Source organism: Musca vetustissima, unplaced genomic scaffold (genome assembly GCF_032173495.1).
Source record: "Musca vetustissima isolate MV318-11 ecotype Yass unplaced genomic scaffold, APGP_CSIRO_Mvet_v1 utg42895, whole genome shotgun sequence".
NCBI lineage: Eukaryota > Metazoa > Arthropoda > Insecta > Diptera > Muscidae > Musca > Musca vetustissima.
In genome coordinates, this window is record NW_026873297.1 from 80,512 (window position 1) to 99,390 (window position 18,879).

The 18,879-nt window shown below is 33.3% G+C and overlaps 1 protein-coding gene across 1 annotated transcript; it reads right to left on the reverse strand.

Moving 5' to 3' along the window:
• Positions 1-8,220: 8,220 nt before the first annotated feature.
• Positions 8,221-14,626, reverse strand: LOC133323844 (uncharacterized; the record flags this gene model as incomplete). Its single annotated transcript, XM_061532744.1, has 5 exons — positions 8,221-8,362; positions 8,544-8,650; positions 14,005-14,203; positions 14,272-14,453; positions 14,545-14,626. Coding segments are annotated over 5 exons (693 nt in total), but the record flags the coding sequence as incomplete, so codon positions are not given.
• Between the last annotated feature and the right edge of the window lie 4,253 nt (positions 14,627-18,879).

The window sequence follows — 18,879 nt, forward strand, 5'->3', positions numbered from 1 at the left end:
CATTGACCAGATTTTCACTCTGCGCCAAATCCTGGAAAAGACCCACGTATTTGTCGACTATAAAGCCGCATTCGACAATCCTATCCGTTCAGAGGTGTTTAAAGCCATGTCTGCGTTCGGCATTCCTGCAAAATTAATACGGCTATGCAGGATAACTTTAAGTGGCACGAGGTCGGAGCCCTTCAATACCGAACGAGGATTCAGACAAGGTGACAGTTTGTCGTGTGATCTTTTTAACATCCTACTGGAAAAGGTCACACGAGACGCAAAGGTGAACAGAAATGGCGCTCTGTACACCAAACAACACATGTTACTCGCCTACGCTACGATGACATCGATATAATTGGTTGAACATTGCGAGCGGTAACAGCCACCTTTGAACAAATTGAGTCTGCCAAAGTGGGTCTGGCAGTTGCTAAAATTTGTTTAAACAAAATGAAAAAAAAACTTGAGGAAATTTGAAATAATTTATCTGATGGTATCAACGCGCAATACGTCCAGTAGACTCGGACCAATTGTAGAACTTGAGAACTACAGCTTCGAGGTAGTTAAAGATATTATATATCTTGGTACCACCATAAATAAAACGATGGAAAGACCAAGTAGAAAACATTGAAATCATTTTTAACCGTTCTGTAACAAGTCAGCTAAGTTACTTACTTAATGTTAAGGTGTTATGTGAAAGAAGGTTTTTGATGCTCCAAAAAGTGTGTTCCAAATGACGAGCGGTCTAGTTGGAAAACTTAAACAAGACTTTTTTAATAATTTTTTATTCACCAGCCAAATTATTGCCACTCCCAAGAGAAAAACCGATTAACAATTTGTTATTGCCTAAAAAGAAGCGAAACTTTTACGTATGATTATATCAAATCTGGGACCTATGTCTATATACACCGCACAAATTTGGATATAAGCCAGACTACAGACAAATGTTCCTACCAAATTACAGCCACATCAGCTAAATACCGAAAATACCGCTCTATGGGAGCTATACCAAAACTATAAAATGACATTGATAAAATTTGGTAGGAACATTTGACATTTGATAAACCAAAATACCGAAAATGGGTGTAACATTATATTATGGATAATTTTTTTGGTAGGGAGATTTTCTACTCAATGGGTATTTAAGGTATAAAATTACATCTAACTTGGTTGAAGGACGTGTCCAACTCCCCCAAAATACTGAAATTTGGGATGTAGTGTTATATGGTGGATTCCCCAAAAAGTGAACCAATATTGATCATTTTTAGTACGAAGATTTGCCACCTTACGAAAACCTGAAAATTTTCAAATTTCAGCCAGTTCGATAACAAAACGTGACCAAAATCTCCTAAATACCGAATAATGGGGGGTTATTATTACTTGGGGGCTACCCGGACACATGGTCCATATTGATAATGTTTCATAAGGACATTTTCTACTCAATGAGAATCTAACATATTAAATTGCTCCTATATTGGTTTAAACACGGGAAGCATAAGCTCCCATAATACCGATCTTTGGAGTGTAGCGTAATTTTAAGAAGGAAGATTTACTACCATACCACAAAATTATAGCTGATTCTGTTGAAAACTGTTTATAAAAACCCCAAAATACCGAACAATCGGGGGTTGCGTTATATGGGGACTACGGTAAAAACTGGACCAATATTGATCATTTTAAGTAGGAAGATTTGATACGCAATGAAAACCAAACGTAGCAAATTAAAAGTCTAAAATCCCATAATACCGAATATGTGCGGGTATCAAAACGTGGAACGATATATGGAACGATTGGAACTCCATTTGCAATACCAAGCATCCTAGGAGCAATAGCAATGTCAGTGCAAAATTTCAAAGCTTTATCTCAAATACTGCGATTTCTATCGTAATTTTAACAAACACATGGAAACGAAAAAATAGATATGGAATTTTATTCTGGTCAAGAATATATCGATATGTTGCAAACGAAATGATAAATTTAACCACAAGCACATACATTCGATATTCTTAAAAACATATATATATATATAGTTCTGTACTTCAAATATATCCTGAGACCTTCTAAACCTAATCATAAATGAGAAAAACGTCGTTGGTATCAAATTTGATGCCCTTCACCATGAGCAGCATATTAAAAATTCCTTAAATTGATCCGGACTTTTATATGACAGCTATTCTATAGTAAATTGTTGTCACCTAGTTCCCGGAATGAAAGATTGCATCTACTAATACAGGAAACTGCGACCAGGAGCATCGAAATACGTATAAAGGAGCTTATAAGACCGACTGACATTTATAACTTTTGTAGAGACATCTGATACTCAATGCGAACAAAAAATATATATTTACAGCCAATTCGTTTGAAAAACTTTTCTGAAATCCCAAATTCCCGCGATTTTTTAAACCAAATGAGAATCCAAAATATGAAATAAAACTGGACCCAAAATATAATTTTCCTTTATAGCAGCAGGATTAAAATAAACACAGAAAGCTTTTAATATTCCTCAAAAATATTATTAAATCAAGTACAATATGTGCAACTATAATTAGAACAGTACCTTTATGAAAAATAAATATCTGATGTATGGATTTCAGAGACGCTGATTACGATTCTATAAGAAAATAGTAAAAAATAAATAGATTGGATCGAAAATGGCGGCCATATTTTTTAAAAATTGAATTCATAATTTTTTTATTTTTTGGTACGTTTTCTTCACTGATTACAAGTATGAAATTAGATTTGAAAAATTCAAATAGAATTGATCCAATGGATTATATATAAGGAAAAATTAAATATTTTATTTCCTAGCCGTATTTAATATCTAAAATAATAAAACTATGGCATATTTTAATTAATTTTGAAATATAGCCAATTTGCTTTCAAGCAAAAAACCGGAGGTCCGTTTATAATGGGTCTACCCCGACATTTAAACCAATGTTGACAGTTTGTGGTACGACTATTCCATACCTAATGCTAATTCAAAATACTAAATTACAGGCAATTAGATGGAAAAATCGCTCACAATAATCAAAAAAAAAAAAAAAAAAACAATAGGGGAACCCCTCTAGAGGGGGTCTACCCCAAATAGTGGACCAAAATTGATAATTTTTGGCAAGAATATGTGTTACACACTACGAATCTAAAATTCCAATTTACAGCCAATTTCGTTGAAGGTGATAATAATACCTTCTATTTTTTATCATCAGCATACTAAAAGTCGACTTTAATTGTTCTATTACAATTTTATCGACAATAACTCAAAATTTATAATTTACAATTCTGAGAACATATCAACGCGTCGATTTTTTTCTATAAACAATTATATTTATAAGTTTTACGATTTTTTTTGATGATTATCTTGAAAATACTAATAATGTCCACTTTCATTATAATCACCAGTTCCATCTCTGTTGTCATTTTTTTTTAAATTAAATTATAATTACAAAAATATGAAATTTTGACCATATGTCATTTGTAAACCGTGACCCACAATGATACAAAATTTTACTGCCGTCCCCTGATTTGAAATAAATAACGCATTTTCCTCCCTACCGGAAATGACCTTATTGCCAATAAAATGAGTTCCTGGCTCATGGTGTGTCCTTTGAATATCATAATAAATAAGAAATAAAGGATTGTGTAACTGTTTCATGAATTTGAGGATATGTAAAAATATGTTGGAAGTCATTATTTATCTTTTTTATAACTACGTACAAAGTATTGTTTTTCATATCAATGTTATATATGTATGTATATTGGTTTATCTAAATTCTATATTTTTTATTATTTTATGGTTTGACAAAAACACAATATTATCGTTTTTTCTAATTGTAGTACAAAATAAATGCGTTTTCAACAACATAAACATATATATGTATGTTATCCATATTTTTATTTACTATATACGTTATAAGTTACATCTGTTTAATTAATGTTAAATGATTACCTATGGGAAAATGAAATATGATTCAGAGGTTCCATCACAAAATAAAATAAACGATAATGATGTGACACTTAGCATTTTTATTTATTTATTTTTTCAAATGATTATAAGTATATTCCAATATTACCTTAACTATTTCCAATTTTTCTGTTGACATGGAACCTCAATCTTCTGTGTTTGTTAGGTGAGATGATTTCAATTCTTACCAAAATAAATAACAACAGCAGCTGTTTATAAGCAAATTTAAATATTCTTCTATCTTAACTAATTTTTTTTTTTTTTGGTTTAGGAACACAGTTTTCACTCAATTCTTACAGCAACTATAAATAAATTTGTTCTATATTAGCTAATAATAAGTTATAAGGGAAATCAGAGGAATTGGTGCATAAACAAATAAGTTTCATTACCAAAAGCAATGCAGATGAGTTTTTGTGGATGTTGCGAATTGTAAAATGTCATCAAATGAAAACAAGCTGGATCAAATTTAGGAGTCTTTTTTTTGGGAAGTGGGGAGTATTGTACATGTATGATTGATGATTAGCATAATTAGCTTTGGCCTGTCGTGTTTAAAACCAGTGGTATACTTATCTGTAAAGAAATTGATATGAATGGGGGAAAAATTGCAAAAAGAAAAAAAAAGTTTGGTGATTAATGAGGCAAGGATAAAAATTATCACATTCAAAGTACATCAAACACTCAAAATGTAGGAGGCATACAAAAGCATACATAGAACTTAGAAACAATATTATTAATACTAAAATAAAGGATTATTCTTTACGTGGTCTCATAAGTATGGGACTGGTATTTGATATCTGTCAATCTATGTTGTAAAACCAATATTTTTCTTTTCAGTTCAAAGTCTGACGTTGACGAAAGTGGATCGTTTAGCTATCTCATAACGAATAAAAATTAATCTTGGCAACCTGGGCACCAAAAAGTGGTAGAAAATTACCTTACCTATGCTTGCAACCTTTCGCGTGGAGGTAATTTAAATTGTATAGTGTTTCAAACATAATGACAACGATCAAATTTTATAATAAAAAATATATATCTTGAACAGAATATGATATTATGACTCCTTAAACGTGGGTCAATATTAATAATTTTTGTTATGCATATCTTCTATTTAATAAGAACCCAACAGATCTAATTACAGCCAATTCGGTTGGAAACCCTGTCCGAAATCCCCAAAATACCGAGTATTGGGGACTACCTTTATATGGGGGCTAACCTGAAACTTAAGTCAATATTAATAATTAGTTGTACGGATATGTGTTTTTTCCTTGAGAATCCAAAATACCAAATTACAGTCACAGTACCAAATTACAGTCAATTAGGTTGAAAAATGTGTCCAAAGTCCCCAACATATTTGGGGGTACCGTTGTATGGGGGCTATCCTCAAACTGGGGTCAATATGACAATGAGAACTCAAAACAGCAAATTACAGACAATTCGGTTGAGAAACGTGTCCAAAATCCGTGAAATATCGAATATTACGGGTATATGGGAGTTGCACCAAAAAGTGGACCAATATATCCCATTTGCAATACCAAACATCCTAAGAGTACTAGCGATGTCTGTGCAACATTTCAGATCTAAAATATTGCCATCTCTACCTTTATCAGGACTTTTTACCCTCCATCAGGAGATTGATTTTTTAAATATCTGTAATAGTTCGGAACATTTATTATTGGCCATGGTCAATTTTTGATGGTATGACAACCAAAATAGGCCCAAATAAAAATTTGACTAATATTTATAATTTCTGGTGGGGACATTACCCAATGAGAAATCAAACCAATTAGTCTTCTAGAACAGAATTTATTGGTCTTTTTTTGGAAAACCAGTTTTTATTTCACCCAGAAGGTACCAATGGTGTTCAATGAGAGGACCTGTCAAAGATCAACAGGCAAACACATCATAATTGTGGTTAGAAGAGCGAGCAGAAAAAAATACAAACATAAATATTAACAGATCTTTGGGCAGAACCGAACCTACATACACACATGTACTTCGATTACAAATTATAATGGACAGACGAAAGAACGAACACATAGCTAGATGAACTCGATTGGTATACTAAAACGTGGGTCTGTTTATTAGGTTGGGGAAAAAGAAATCCATTATTTTTATATGAACTATAGGACTTTATATAACATGCTTCGGAATGCCCGATCTGGGCTAAAATATGCCACGTTTGGTTGTATGATTTGTTGTCATTTTAAAAGTAACTCCATAATGCTTCTCTGATAGAAGTCCTGCTCTCTATTTGCAAAAAATACTCTAGAAGTCGATTTTCACAATCCTCCCTAGATAGCAATTTTTGATCATTAAAGGAAACCAGCTAGGATTATTGACTTCGCACAACAATTAACAAAATGACGGAACTTATTTTTTTATTGAAAAATCGCCTATTTTGGACCACAAACTAAGTTTAAAAATAAGGAAGATCTTCACCGATTGGCTTTATCGTCGTTCATACGATAACCACACACTCGCAGAAAAAAGTCCCAAAATTTGAAATCGATTGGGTTATTAGTTTTTGAGTTATCGTGCCCGCCATTCGCAAAAACGCTGTTTGGAGAAAAACGCGTATAAAGTTTGAGAAGCCCTGTTGGTGTCACTTGATGCTAAGACAATCGGCTATATCTTCAAAAATTATTGAGATTTTCACTTAAAGAAATTTTGCAATGCAAGAAAAAGATGATAACCGAGAATGGGGGGGGGGTCCCCTTAAAGAAATTTTGCAATGCAAGAAAAAGATGATAATCGCTAGGACTGTTCAGCGGATGCATTAAAACTTCCCAACCAAGCTCCCGAAGTTTCTGGTGAGTCACTGTAAATGTGAGTGGCCTAGCGTAGTCCAGGTGGAACACGACACCTCTCTATTGGCCGTTTTTGGTTTTATTGTCTATTTTTAGCACCTGGGCGATTTTACGACTGCTAAAATGGCGGTCAACTTCATTTCATTTCTCCGATTTTATGGACATTTTCGTCGACCGGCCTACCTGTGCGAGGTGCATTTTTAACACCAAAAATTCCTGAACAGAATCTAAGAAACCAAGATTGCACATTGGCTTGTTACAGTATCGGTACCATAAACACCATTCACAATTTTAGCCGCTTGTCTTGCATTTTCGCCTTTGTCAAAGAAAACCCGTAAAATATACCGAATTTTCTTTTTGTTCACTTCTATTTTTAACACCCTGTAACTCACAACTGAATGCAGCAAACCAAAAGAAGCAAACTATTTGTTTTTACTGCGAAATGCCACCTCTCTAAAGACCATAAATCTGTTTGACCGATACTTTACGAGAAATCTATCAGTGCAGCCATCTGCCGAAAAAATAATGAATTTCTTCTTCCCCAACCTAATATTTACGGATAACGTCCCTATCCTAGTACATACATCAATACAGTTTAATATATTACCAACTTGTCACTTTTCATACAAAAGGATCCGATAAATATTGACCGATCTTCATCAAAACAGCCATGCTTTGGTGCTATACAAAGCTTTAATAGCATAATAACGTTGTTGTGTAGGGTATAAAAATTTCGATTAGACTTCTGTATATACAAATCTAACTGGTCTTCTGTAAATATCCGATATACAAGAACTCATATTGGTATTTTATATTTAAGGAAACTATTTGCAATTTGGTTTGTTTAAGACGATGAAGCATAGGGTGCGCTGAAATCATATTTTAATAAATTAAAAAATATTCTACTTATGAATTAATTTATTGCCTCATAAACAACATAAAAAATATAAAGAAACTTAGTTATAAAAGCATGCAAACACAAACATGGCTAATTATAAAGGATGTACTCGTATATCCTTATATTGCTGCTGCTGTTATATTTTATTAACAGGTATTTATTTTTTTAACGATGATGATAATATATGTATATATGATTTTTTTTTTTTTTGTTTTGACGATGATGCTCAAATAATGAGGAGTTTTCTTCATATTGAGACTTTAGCATCATTACTTGGCGCAGACATATTTACATGGTATATAATGTCTGGGAATATGTGCGTTATTATTACAATCCTTAATGTTATGATATCTCTCGTGTTTATAATGATGTTTCCAGAGTTCACCTTCTTTCCATTTCTATTTTTTTTTTTTTCAAATTCTTTACTATTACTCTAATACTACAAAACATTTATAAACCTTGTGTTTCTTTCATTTCTGTTTAAATATTTTTTTTTAATTTTTTGCTTTTCTTAGAGACATCTTAAAACATAAAACGTTTCAAATATATTTGTGAACATTTCGACACTAACACAGATGAACATTGAGTTTAATTGGTTATTTCATGACATACTTCCATATAGTCGGGATCATGCATAATACCCTTAATCATATCCTTGAGCATGGTGTAACGCGGAAAAATGGGATAGAGTTTTGAACTACCGTATTCCTCCTAAAAGAAATAAGAACATTTTTAATAATTATGGAAAAAATATTGACACGTATGATAGAGAGTCACCAAATTAAATTATGTTTTTTGGTATACATATGTGCATACAATGTCTATCATATTTTGGAAATAAATATCGTTATAAAATAAATACTTAAAATTATTTTTTATTAATATCTCTTACCTTGAGTACTCTTATTAAATGTCTAAGGCCTAAATATTTCTTCAGTAATCTATATAGATCATTTATGAGTTGATTATTTTCATGTTCAATTTGTGCGGTGGTCATATCTGCAAGAAAATTAAAAATGAAATATATAGTAATTGAAACGGTATAAATAAGTTTGTAAATATCTATTTTTTTAAAATTTCCTAATAATATAAATGTTGAAGAATTTTAAAGGAAATTGATTGACAACTATGACAAAATGGTGAATTATGTATATTGAAAAAAAAAGAAGTGTTTGTACCCATCAAGAACTCGGAATGACAAACTACTGCCGTTTTGGTTGAAAAATGGTTATAGGACCATAAGAATTACAATTTTTATACCCACCACCATAGTATATACGGTATATTAAGTTTGTTTTTCTGTTTGTAACTCATCGAAGTCATCATTCCCGACCCTATAAAGCTTAAATTCTATGATTTAAGGATGCCCGTCTGTCTGTGGTAATCATACTAGCGTCTAAACGTATTGAGCTAGATCGCCAAAATTTAGCATAGAGTTCAACGGAATTCGCTTATATTTTGTACATTCGGTTCTTATTGAGTACCAAATTTCTCCACTAAAAATTATAAAAATAGGTCCACTTTTTTTGGTAGCCCCCATAAAACGGTACCCCCCACTTATTAGTATTTTAGGAGTTTTGATTGCATTTTTCGACCGAATTGGCTGTAATTTCGTAGATTGAGTTGCTATTGTGTAGCAAATCTCTCTACTAAAAATTATAAATATACGTCAATTTTTTTCGGGTAGTCCCCATATAAGGGTACACCCAATTTTAGGTATTTTTGGGTTCTTGAGCGAGTCTTTTAATCAAATTTGTTGTAATTTGATATTTTGTAGTCGCATATGGCAACAAATCTCCCTACAAAAATTATTAATATTCGCCCCCTTTTAGGGGTATTTCCCATGTAACTCCCTTTTTATACCCTTCACCACACTGTGGTACAGGGTATTATGTCTTTGTGGATATTGATGTAGGGTAGATGTAGCTCCCATATATATTTTCGTCCGATTTAAGGGGACCCCCCCATTCTCGGGGTCAAAAATTTTGTTGATATAATTCGAATCTACACTAATTAAAGAATGTCCCTACAAATTTTCAAATGAAAATCTTAAGAAATCTTGAAGATATAGCCGATTTATTGTGTCAGCATCAAGTGACGGCTGAAGGGCTTCTCAAACTTTAAACGCGTTTTTCTCTAAACATTTTTTTGCGAATGGCGGGCACGATAACTCAAAAACTAATAACCCAATCGATTTCAAATTTTTACACGTTTCTCTGTGAGTGTATAGCTATCGTATGAACTAGGATAAAGCCAATCGGTGAAGATCTTCCTTATTTTTTAATTTTGGTTTTGGTAAAAAATTGCCGATTTTCCAAAAATATTTTTTCAAAGGTCCGCCATTTTGTTAATTTTAGAGCGAAGTCAATAATACGAGAGCCAGACATGTACTCTTTCTAACACCGTTGGAATTTTCGGATTCCGATGTTCCAGTGAGGAGTTATCATGCCCGCCATCAAAAATAAGGACTTTTCTTTAATTACAAAAAACAACAACAAAACAATAACAAAAATTTTTTGTAAATTATTTTTCTTCTATTTTATCTTCAATTATATATGTGTAAAATTACAAACCTTAACAAGCATTGGTATTGATTGAAAATCTTGAAAAATTAAAATCGAGAATGGGGGAGGGGGGTTCCCTAAAAGTAAATGAGGGACAAAAGTTCCTATACATCTTTCGATTTACACGAAATTTGGCACAGTGCACTGTTGCCAAAACTTGATTGGGAAAAAATGCTAGATTTTGTGTGTTAAAAATTTTAGAAAAGTGCCAGAAAAAAGTGCTAAAAATTAATATAAGAAAATATTATTGTAAGTGTTTGTGTTTCAACAGTTTGTAAGCAAATATTGGTTCTGGACTCACATTTTGGTATACGGATCGTTATATCACGACTAGCTCAGTAGATATAGATGTATGTGTCTATCCGTATGTTCATTAACGGTCACAGCTGTCAAACAATTGTCACGATATTTTGTATATCCCGTTGTGGCCAGTGAAGACACTTATTGTGCTTGGTAAAATCGGTCAATATTTGGCTTTGGAAGTCAACCAAAAACATGTTATATTTATTTCTGGTCTCTCTAGAGGTTACAAAATTGTACTTGGGGCAAATGCTAATGAATAAGCATATTGAGCGAGTTCAATTGACCAAGACTTTTGTGTGACAAAAAAAAAAAAAAAAAAAAAATTTCATTATATGCCGTATACATTTATTCTAGAAGGACAGAGACCGGGTCTATTCTAAAGTTTTTGTGTTATCATTACCACACTAGATAATAGCTATACAATTTTGTATGAAGTTAAGGTTTTGGTGAAGTTCGGCATCTATCGTTTTGAACGGTCGAAAGATGCTTAGGGGATGAATTAAATAAGCCAATAAACACCGGAATTGAATTATGATCTGTCAATATTTTTTAACTAAATGAACCAAAACATTAGCAAGACAATTAAAAAAAATCATTCCATGATATTTTTTATTGTCAAGAGAACTCTATATTAAATTTGTCATTCCGTTTGCAACACCTCGAAGTATTCACCGGAGACACCAAAAATCGTGAAATCACTATAGAGAACGCAATATTTAAGAGGAAGCTCCGTAATTTTGCTCTGACATTGTTAATACTCCTAGGATTGGTGGTCCTAGTTTGGTATTGTAGTCTAGCCCCCATATAACGGTACTCCCAATATTCGGTATTTTGGAAATTTTGGACACATTTTCCAATCGAACTGGATGTAATTTGGTATTTTGTATTCTCATTGGCTGTCAAATCTGACTATCAATATTGATATCTGTTTTATTATAGCCTCATATAATTGTAACCCCACCAGGGACGTACGCAGGGGGTCGGCCCGGGGGGTCCGGCACCCCACCCGGAATGAATTTTTTTCACAGTAAATTTATGTTTGCAACAGCGAATTTTTCCATTTTGTACTAAACTACACCATAATGTATAGTGTACTGCTCTTTGTAATATTTTGGTATTTATCAGAGCACGCATAAAGTAACATAGAAGTACTAAACATCTACAACTTGATGTTTATGAGCGAGTCTTGCTGCCATTTTTAAAAAAAAAAAAATAAATTAAATAAATTTAAATGCACATATAAGTTTGACTTTCGGATTTAATTACCTTTCCCAATATATTAATATTGGCCCATGGTAGCCCTCAATATTCGGTATTTTGAAGATCTTAAACACGGTCTTTAACAGCATTCTTCTAATTTAATATAATCACTACTTCTTTGGCTGTAATTTTATATTTTGGATGATCATCGAGTAGAAAATGTTCGAAGCAAAAATTTCAAGAAGCCTCCTTTGGGGATTTAGGCACGTTTTTCAACCTAATCAGCTGTAGTTGGTTGTTTTATTTGGTAGCATGAATCCTACTAAAAATTATTAATATTAGTCCACCTTTGTGGGGTTGCACCTAACATGTAGAGATAAATATGGAAACCTAACAGTACCTACAATATTCAGTATTTTGGGGAGTTTGGTCACTTATTTCAACCAAATAGGCTGTAATTTTATATTTTAGATGATCATTGAATACAAAATCTCCTTACAAAAAATTATAAATATTTTTCCAAGTTTCCGGGTAGGACCAATATAATGATATCCCCCATTAATCTTCCTACAAAAAAACTAATATATCTTCATTCCCATTGTAGTAGCTGTAATATTTCATTGCGGTATATTGGGGATTAAGACACATTTTGGCGAAAAATACTCTATTTATGTCCAAGTTTTAATAAGTTTCTAATTGAGCTTACTGTTACACATTTTTGGTATCGGATATATGCGAGGTGTTCTGTTTATAAGTTCAAAGATATTGACAAACGATTAGACATATAACCACCATATAATGGTTGATTTTCCATCCTTGTTTTACCCAAAATTTTACTTGCATTCTATGGAAAACGTGTGCATAGAATGACCGCGTGTAAATTCAATTATAAAATTTTCAATTATTTTTTGTATTCTCACATAAAAAATTTTCAATACAATGTCAATACAATTGAAAAAATTAAATATTTTGAAAATTTTCAATAAGTGGCAAATGTAGGCTTAAAGGAATAATACGCTACTAATTTTCGCCCAAAATATTTCAAAATAACAACTACGATGTGGTGCTACCAAAATATGCTTCATAATATTCTTTTGCAATTTTTTTCGGTTTTTTCCTGAAGCTCCACGAACATTTCAAGACTAAGATAAGAAATATCCCCTCCGCCTTTCTCGAGTTTTAGCGAGACTAACGAACAATTCATTTTTATATACATATACATACATATGTATATAGATTTTCATAGACAATAGTTTTTTCAAGGCAATGGTAATCCAATTAATTGTAGAAAATTAACATATTTTGAGAATTATCCATAATTGACAATTTCTTAAAAATATACGCTGCCCATTTTCGTCCAAAATATATCCAAAAAGAACTCCGAAGAGATGAAACCATAAAGATTCGATATAAAATGTGTGGAAATGCTAATATCTTTCAAAATATATTTTGCAACATTTTCGCGGATTTTTCTTAAAATGTTCTTTCACTAAAATCTTTCCACTTCAATTACAGACTACTAACAAAAACTTTAAGTCAAATCGGCCCAGCCGTTTCTTTAAAATAATTTTCGCGGATTTTTCTCAAAATTTTATTTCATAAAAACCTTCCCACTGTAATTACCGACAACTGAAAACAATTTTGAATCAAATCGGTCCAGCCGTTCTCAATTGATGCGTTAGTATACATTTTTCTTGCTCCATTTTTATATATATAGATAAAATCTAATATCGCATCAGCGCGACGTGTGAAGTATGTATTTTATACATATATAATTTTAACCGATTTGATAAAAATGAGGCACTAAATAGCCACTGATTTTCCGATGGCAACGGAATTTTACATAGTATACCTCAACATTGTTAAAATCGGTTTAGATTTATATATGGTTCTCATATATATTTTTGACCGATTTTATATAGATCATAGACACAACGTATCAAATTGAGTGTAGAATTATGTTTGTAAGGCACAAAATATCCGACTGTGCAGTAACCTTGCACATCGTACTAAATTTAAATTCAGTGTTATCTTTCATATATATTTCCACCTTTTTTTCCGAATAGGGAAACATTTAGCAATATGTGCCATATTGAGATATTGAGAATGACACTTGTTAAGTTTTGCTGAAATCGAATTTAGCACACCAAAGACTACGTTTGTTGCACAGCATACTGGCATGAGCCTTTAAAGAAAGCCCGGGTTTGGATCACTTGGGTCTAGTCAAAACCCTAACATGTAGTAGATTTAAATGAAAAATTAAATTCAACACACATTGATTCTTACTTTCCAATCGTTCTAAACGTTCACGTTTCTCCGCTGCCTCCTCTGCCAATTTGGCAGATGTTTTTACACCTTCACCAGATTTTTGCGTCTTTTCCATAATCGAACAGGCACGCATGACATAGGTGGGTACCGTTTCCTGCTTCTCTTGGCGTGGTATATCGATGAGGGCCCAATATTGCGTTTCTAATCGAATTACATCCTAGGAAAATTAAACAATCATATTTTTTAAGGATTCAACATTTTAAGGAAATAACACAACGATATTACCTTTATCATAATTTTCAGCATGGGATAACGTTGAAAAATATTACGTTGTGATTTCGAATCGCCATATTTATTCATAAGGGTTATTAAAGCTTGTTTAGCCGTGTCGTAAGATTCCTCCAGACGTATGCGTAAATTACGCAGCCGCTCATTTGTCTCGATGACTTCCTCACGGCTCATGCCACCTGAAATAGTAAGAGAAGGAGTTTGAATATTTGAAATGAGGTCAGGGAAATTTATATTGTTGTGTGTCATTGTCATGATTTTGTGTCTTACTAGGTGCACCTTCATCCTTGACGTCCTGGACAATCCTTCGAACGCTTTGCGTGAATTTACCAACAAAATTTGTTGTAGCTGGAATGAAGAAAAAAATAAAATAATTGTAGTTACAAAAAATGTAAACGCTTTTTATAGAAATTTAAAATTATCATTTTTAAAAATTATCGATTCAAAAAGGTTTTGTTCGAAAATTGCCTTCGACACTATCGTTTATTAACCAAACGTAGCAGAAATTAGGCAACAGCCGATATATGGTAATCTGCGATTTGCTAGGAAATATTCTGACTATCAAGAGTCAGAGCATTATGCCGTTAAAAATCGCATCTGTCGAAAAATGTTTTCCAAATTTCACTAGAGACGCCGTCGCTGTGATTTGAACCTAGTGCCTTGTGTTTTCATTCAAAACTCGCTGTACTGAAAGATACGCAACACAACCGTTTAGACAGCTGAACCAACGAGCATTGGTTCTGGTCGTGCGTTATCTTAATGTTTTCTCTGTTGGGGGGTGTGCAGACCCCAAGTGTGCCTCTAGTTTATTTATAGAACGTGTTTTTATTGTTGTTGTTTTTTTCGTTTGTTGAACATCACACAACAATACCCTCTAGCCAATGCTATTTGTTATCTTTTGTTTACGGCTGTGAGTGTTAGTTGTTGTTGTCATGCAATTTAAGAGAAGAGATTTTTTCGTAAGAGAACGAACAAAACATTGTAATAACACATTTGGATTCCACATGTGTTCCGAGTTTTGAAAATAAATGATCACGCTGGTAGATAAGATTGAAGGTAAAAGCTACTACTTAACGGAGATAGGAAGTTGAAGAAAATGTTGAATTAAATATTTAATTAATTCTATTGAATTTCCATGGACAGACGGACAAGCATACGTAAATAATAAAAAACAAGTAAAAAAGTGTCAGTCGGTGTTGCCGACATATATATACCACCAGCATATGGTTTGCAGAGGTCTTCGGAATTATACACTGATTTTATTATAAGCTTTATATAAGAAACGTGTTTTTATCAAAGGGGTTTCGGATTTAATGCTGATCACAGTTTATAAAATATTGGCCATTTGTGAGGCAGGTACCGGAAGGAGTGGACTATTGGGCCCCACCTTCGGACTTGATATAGGGTCGGTTAATTCGGAGTTATACACTGATTTTATTATTAGCTTTATATAAGAAATGTGTTTTTTATAAAAAGAGTTTAGAATTTAATGTAGATCGAATTTTATAAAATATTGACCATTTGTGAGGGAGTTACCGGAAGGAGTGGACTACTGGGTCCCATCTTCGGGCTTGATATAGGGTTGGTTAAGATAATAGGGTGCGCAAGGTTTAGTTCATATCTGACATTCCATTCGTCTGATATTGCATTATTAAATATTGAAAATGTTGATCATTAGTGTGGGAGGTACCAGAAGGAGTGGACCAATAGGCCCTATCTTCATACTTGAGCTAGACTTGGTAAAGATAATAGGTTGTTCAAATGTTTGGTTCGAATCGGGTATACCAGTCGCCTGATATTGGATTTATAAATATAGAAATTTTCGATCATTTGTGCGGGTGGTACCTGAAGGAGTAGACCAATGGGTCCCATCTTCCTACTTGACCTAGGCTTGGTAAAAATATTAGCTAGTACAAAGTTTGTTAAAATCAGATAGTCCGTTTACATGTTATTATAAAATAAATTTTAGCACAATTTTACCATTTTGTGGGGGAGGAACCAGAAGAAGTGGGCCGATATTCCCCGTCTTCCAACTTAAACTAAGTTTGGAAGAAATATTAAGATGTGCAAAGTTTAGATGAAAGAAAGACGGACGGACATGTGTAAATCGACTCCACATTTTTTGAAACTGATTTGGTCTAAAGAAACATGAGGGACATTTTCACCATATTCACCCTCATTAGCCATAAGGCTGATGGTATAAAAACAAGTAAAAAATCCTTAAGTTCGACCGGTGTGAACTTTTTATACCATCCACCACGTGATGGGCATTCAAAATTCCTAAAGTCGATCGGGACAATTATATGGGGACTATGCTATTGTGTTATGGGAATTATATAAAAACTTGGACCTACATAGACAATCAATCAAAAAACCTACAAAATGCGGCTACCCTTATATGGAGGTTATTTCAACACATGCATTTATATTGATCATTTTGTACATATCTGTATATAAGTCAGCATTCCACAAGCCTTTTTAACAAATTACAGCAACATCGATGGACAACTTCGGCATAAGTCTTCAAAATAGGGAATATGTGACGGGAGGGAGCTACACCAAAATGTAAACTGGCATTGATATTATTTAGTAGATAGGAAGTTTGATACACCATACGAATTCGAAAAATCAAATTAGAACGAATTTAGTGAAAAAATAAGCCTCAATATACCGCTGTACCATTATATGGGGGCTATCCGGAAACTTCGGCGTTATATAGAGTTACCCGATACTTGGGCTAATATTGAAAAAAATTCGTATACAGAAAGTGAAAAGCTGAAGTGAGTCCAAAATACCATTTTAAAGCTGATTCTATTGTAAAACGTGTTTAGAACTCCCAAAATAGCCAGAAATTGCGGGTACCGTTATATGGAAGCTACACTTAAAACTATACCAATATTGATCATTTTCAGTAGGAAGATTTTATTATTTCGAAGCGTTGCAAAAGGAAATGACAAATTCCATGGCGTGAATTTTTAAAGAGCATTAGTTTGGGGAAAAATAAATCCATTATTTTTTCGGCAGATGGCTGAACTTATAGATTTCTCGCTAGTTGTGAGGGTGACATTTCGCAGTAAAAAAAATATGTTGCTGTTTTTTGATTGGTGCCTTCATTTGTGAGTACAGGGTGTTAAAAATGACAAAGGCGAAAATGATCGAGAAATTCCTTTAAAATGGCAACAAATCATACAAACGATGCATATTTGGCCCAAATCGAACATTCCGATGCAATGCGGCTACAAATTTCAAAATAGCGATAATGTGTTGGTACCATTTTATGGGCTTTCGATCAAAACATTTTCGTCAGATATATTTTAAACCCGGAATGGTAAATTAAAGTCACTTCCGTGAGAGTCAAAATACCGAAAATGGCCTGGAACCGTCATATTGGGGCTGTGCCAGAACGTGGAACTATATAAAGCCCGCAATACAAAATTACAGTTACTTTAGTGATCAAATGTATTAAAAATGATGCGGGCTAATGAAGCTATGGCAAAACATGGCATATATCGATTTTTTTCTGTAAAAAGGTTTGGCCTTTCCAAGAGCTCGTAATTCCAAATTACAACCACTACGGTGCAACAAAGTGACGAAAATCTTGAAAATTCGGCAAATGGGTTGGAATCGTTATAGGAATCTGTACCAAAACATGGACCGATATTGTTAGTTTTTCGTGGGAATACTATATATCCAGTACGAAATCCAAATAAAAATGTAGATCCAATTCGATTAAAAATGTTGATAAAGTTATCGAAATACCGAATAATGGGGGGCGGGTACCATTATTGGGGGCTACAGAGATAAGGGAAACAGGCGGCTGTAGCAATAACTTGAAATTTCTCTTCCACCCCACTGGCGTATTCCTCCATTTTACTGAGAGAAGTGAGAATCTTTTTAGATTCAATTTTTTTTTTTTCAATTTCAGTAATCAGATATTTTGGTATTTCAAAGAACTTTCAGAGCCTGTGATTGACTTCTTAAATGCTTGAATACTCACTAGAAAAACGAAACATCATCTTTAATGGTCGAGGTCGAGAGATCCCAATGAGGATGAAACTTATCAGATCTCAGCCTGCAGCAATATTTATATAAGATTGGGTGCGAGGAAAGTAACAGGTGTAGAGCGTGTGGGGAAGACGGTGAACATTTTCTATGCCACTGTTCAGCTTTTGCAAGAATTTGAACATAATTCTTGGTAAATGATATTATTCATGAACTAACCGGCCTAAGGGGATATGAATGGGAAAGACTCTCTAAATCCCAATATAAGTTTTTCCATCTCCCTTTCCTTCCTAGAGCACCCAACATGCCATATGCATTACCCATTTACGTTCGTTTGCATTCTAGTGTTATGACGCTAAACACGAATATTGGTATTTTGAAACTGAATTCAAAACGTGCTTATCGGACTAAGGTCAAAATGGTCAAATATGGGGACAATCCCACGAACGGAACAAATCAGTCAACTATTTTAGTTTCAACTAGTAAAAAGTGAATAAAGCGTTAAGTTCGGCCGGACCAAACTTTAAATGCCCTCCACCATAGGTATACTTACAGATACTTGCAACGAAAATACAAGAATTCCAAAATTACGAAAACTTTTTA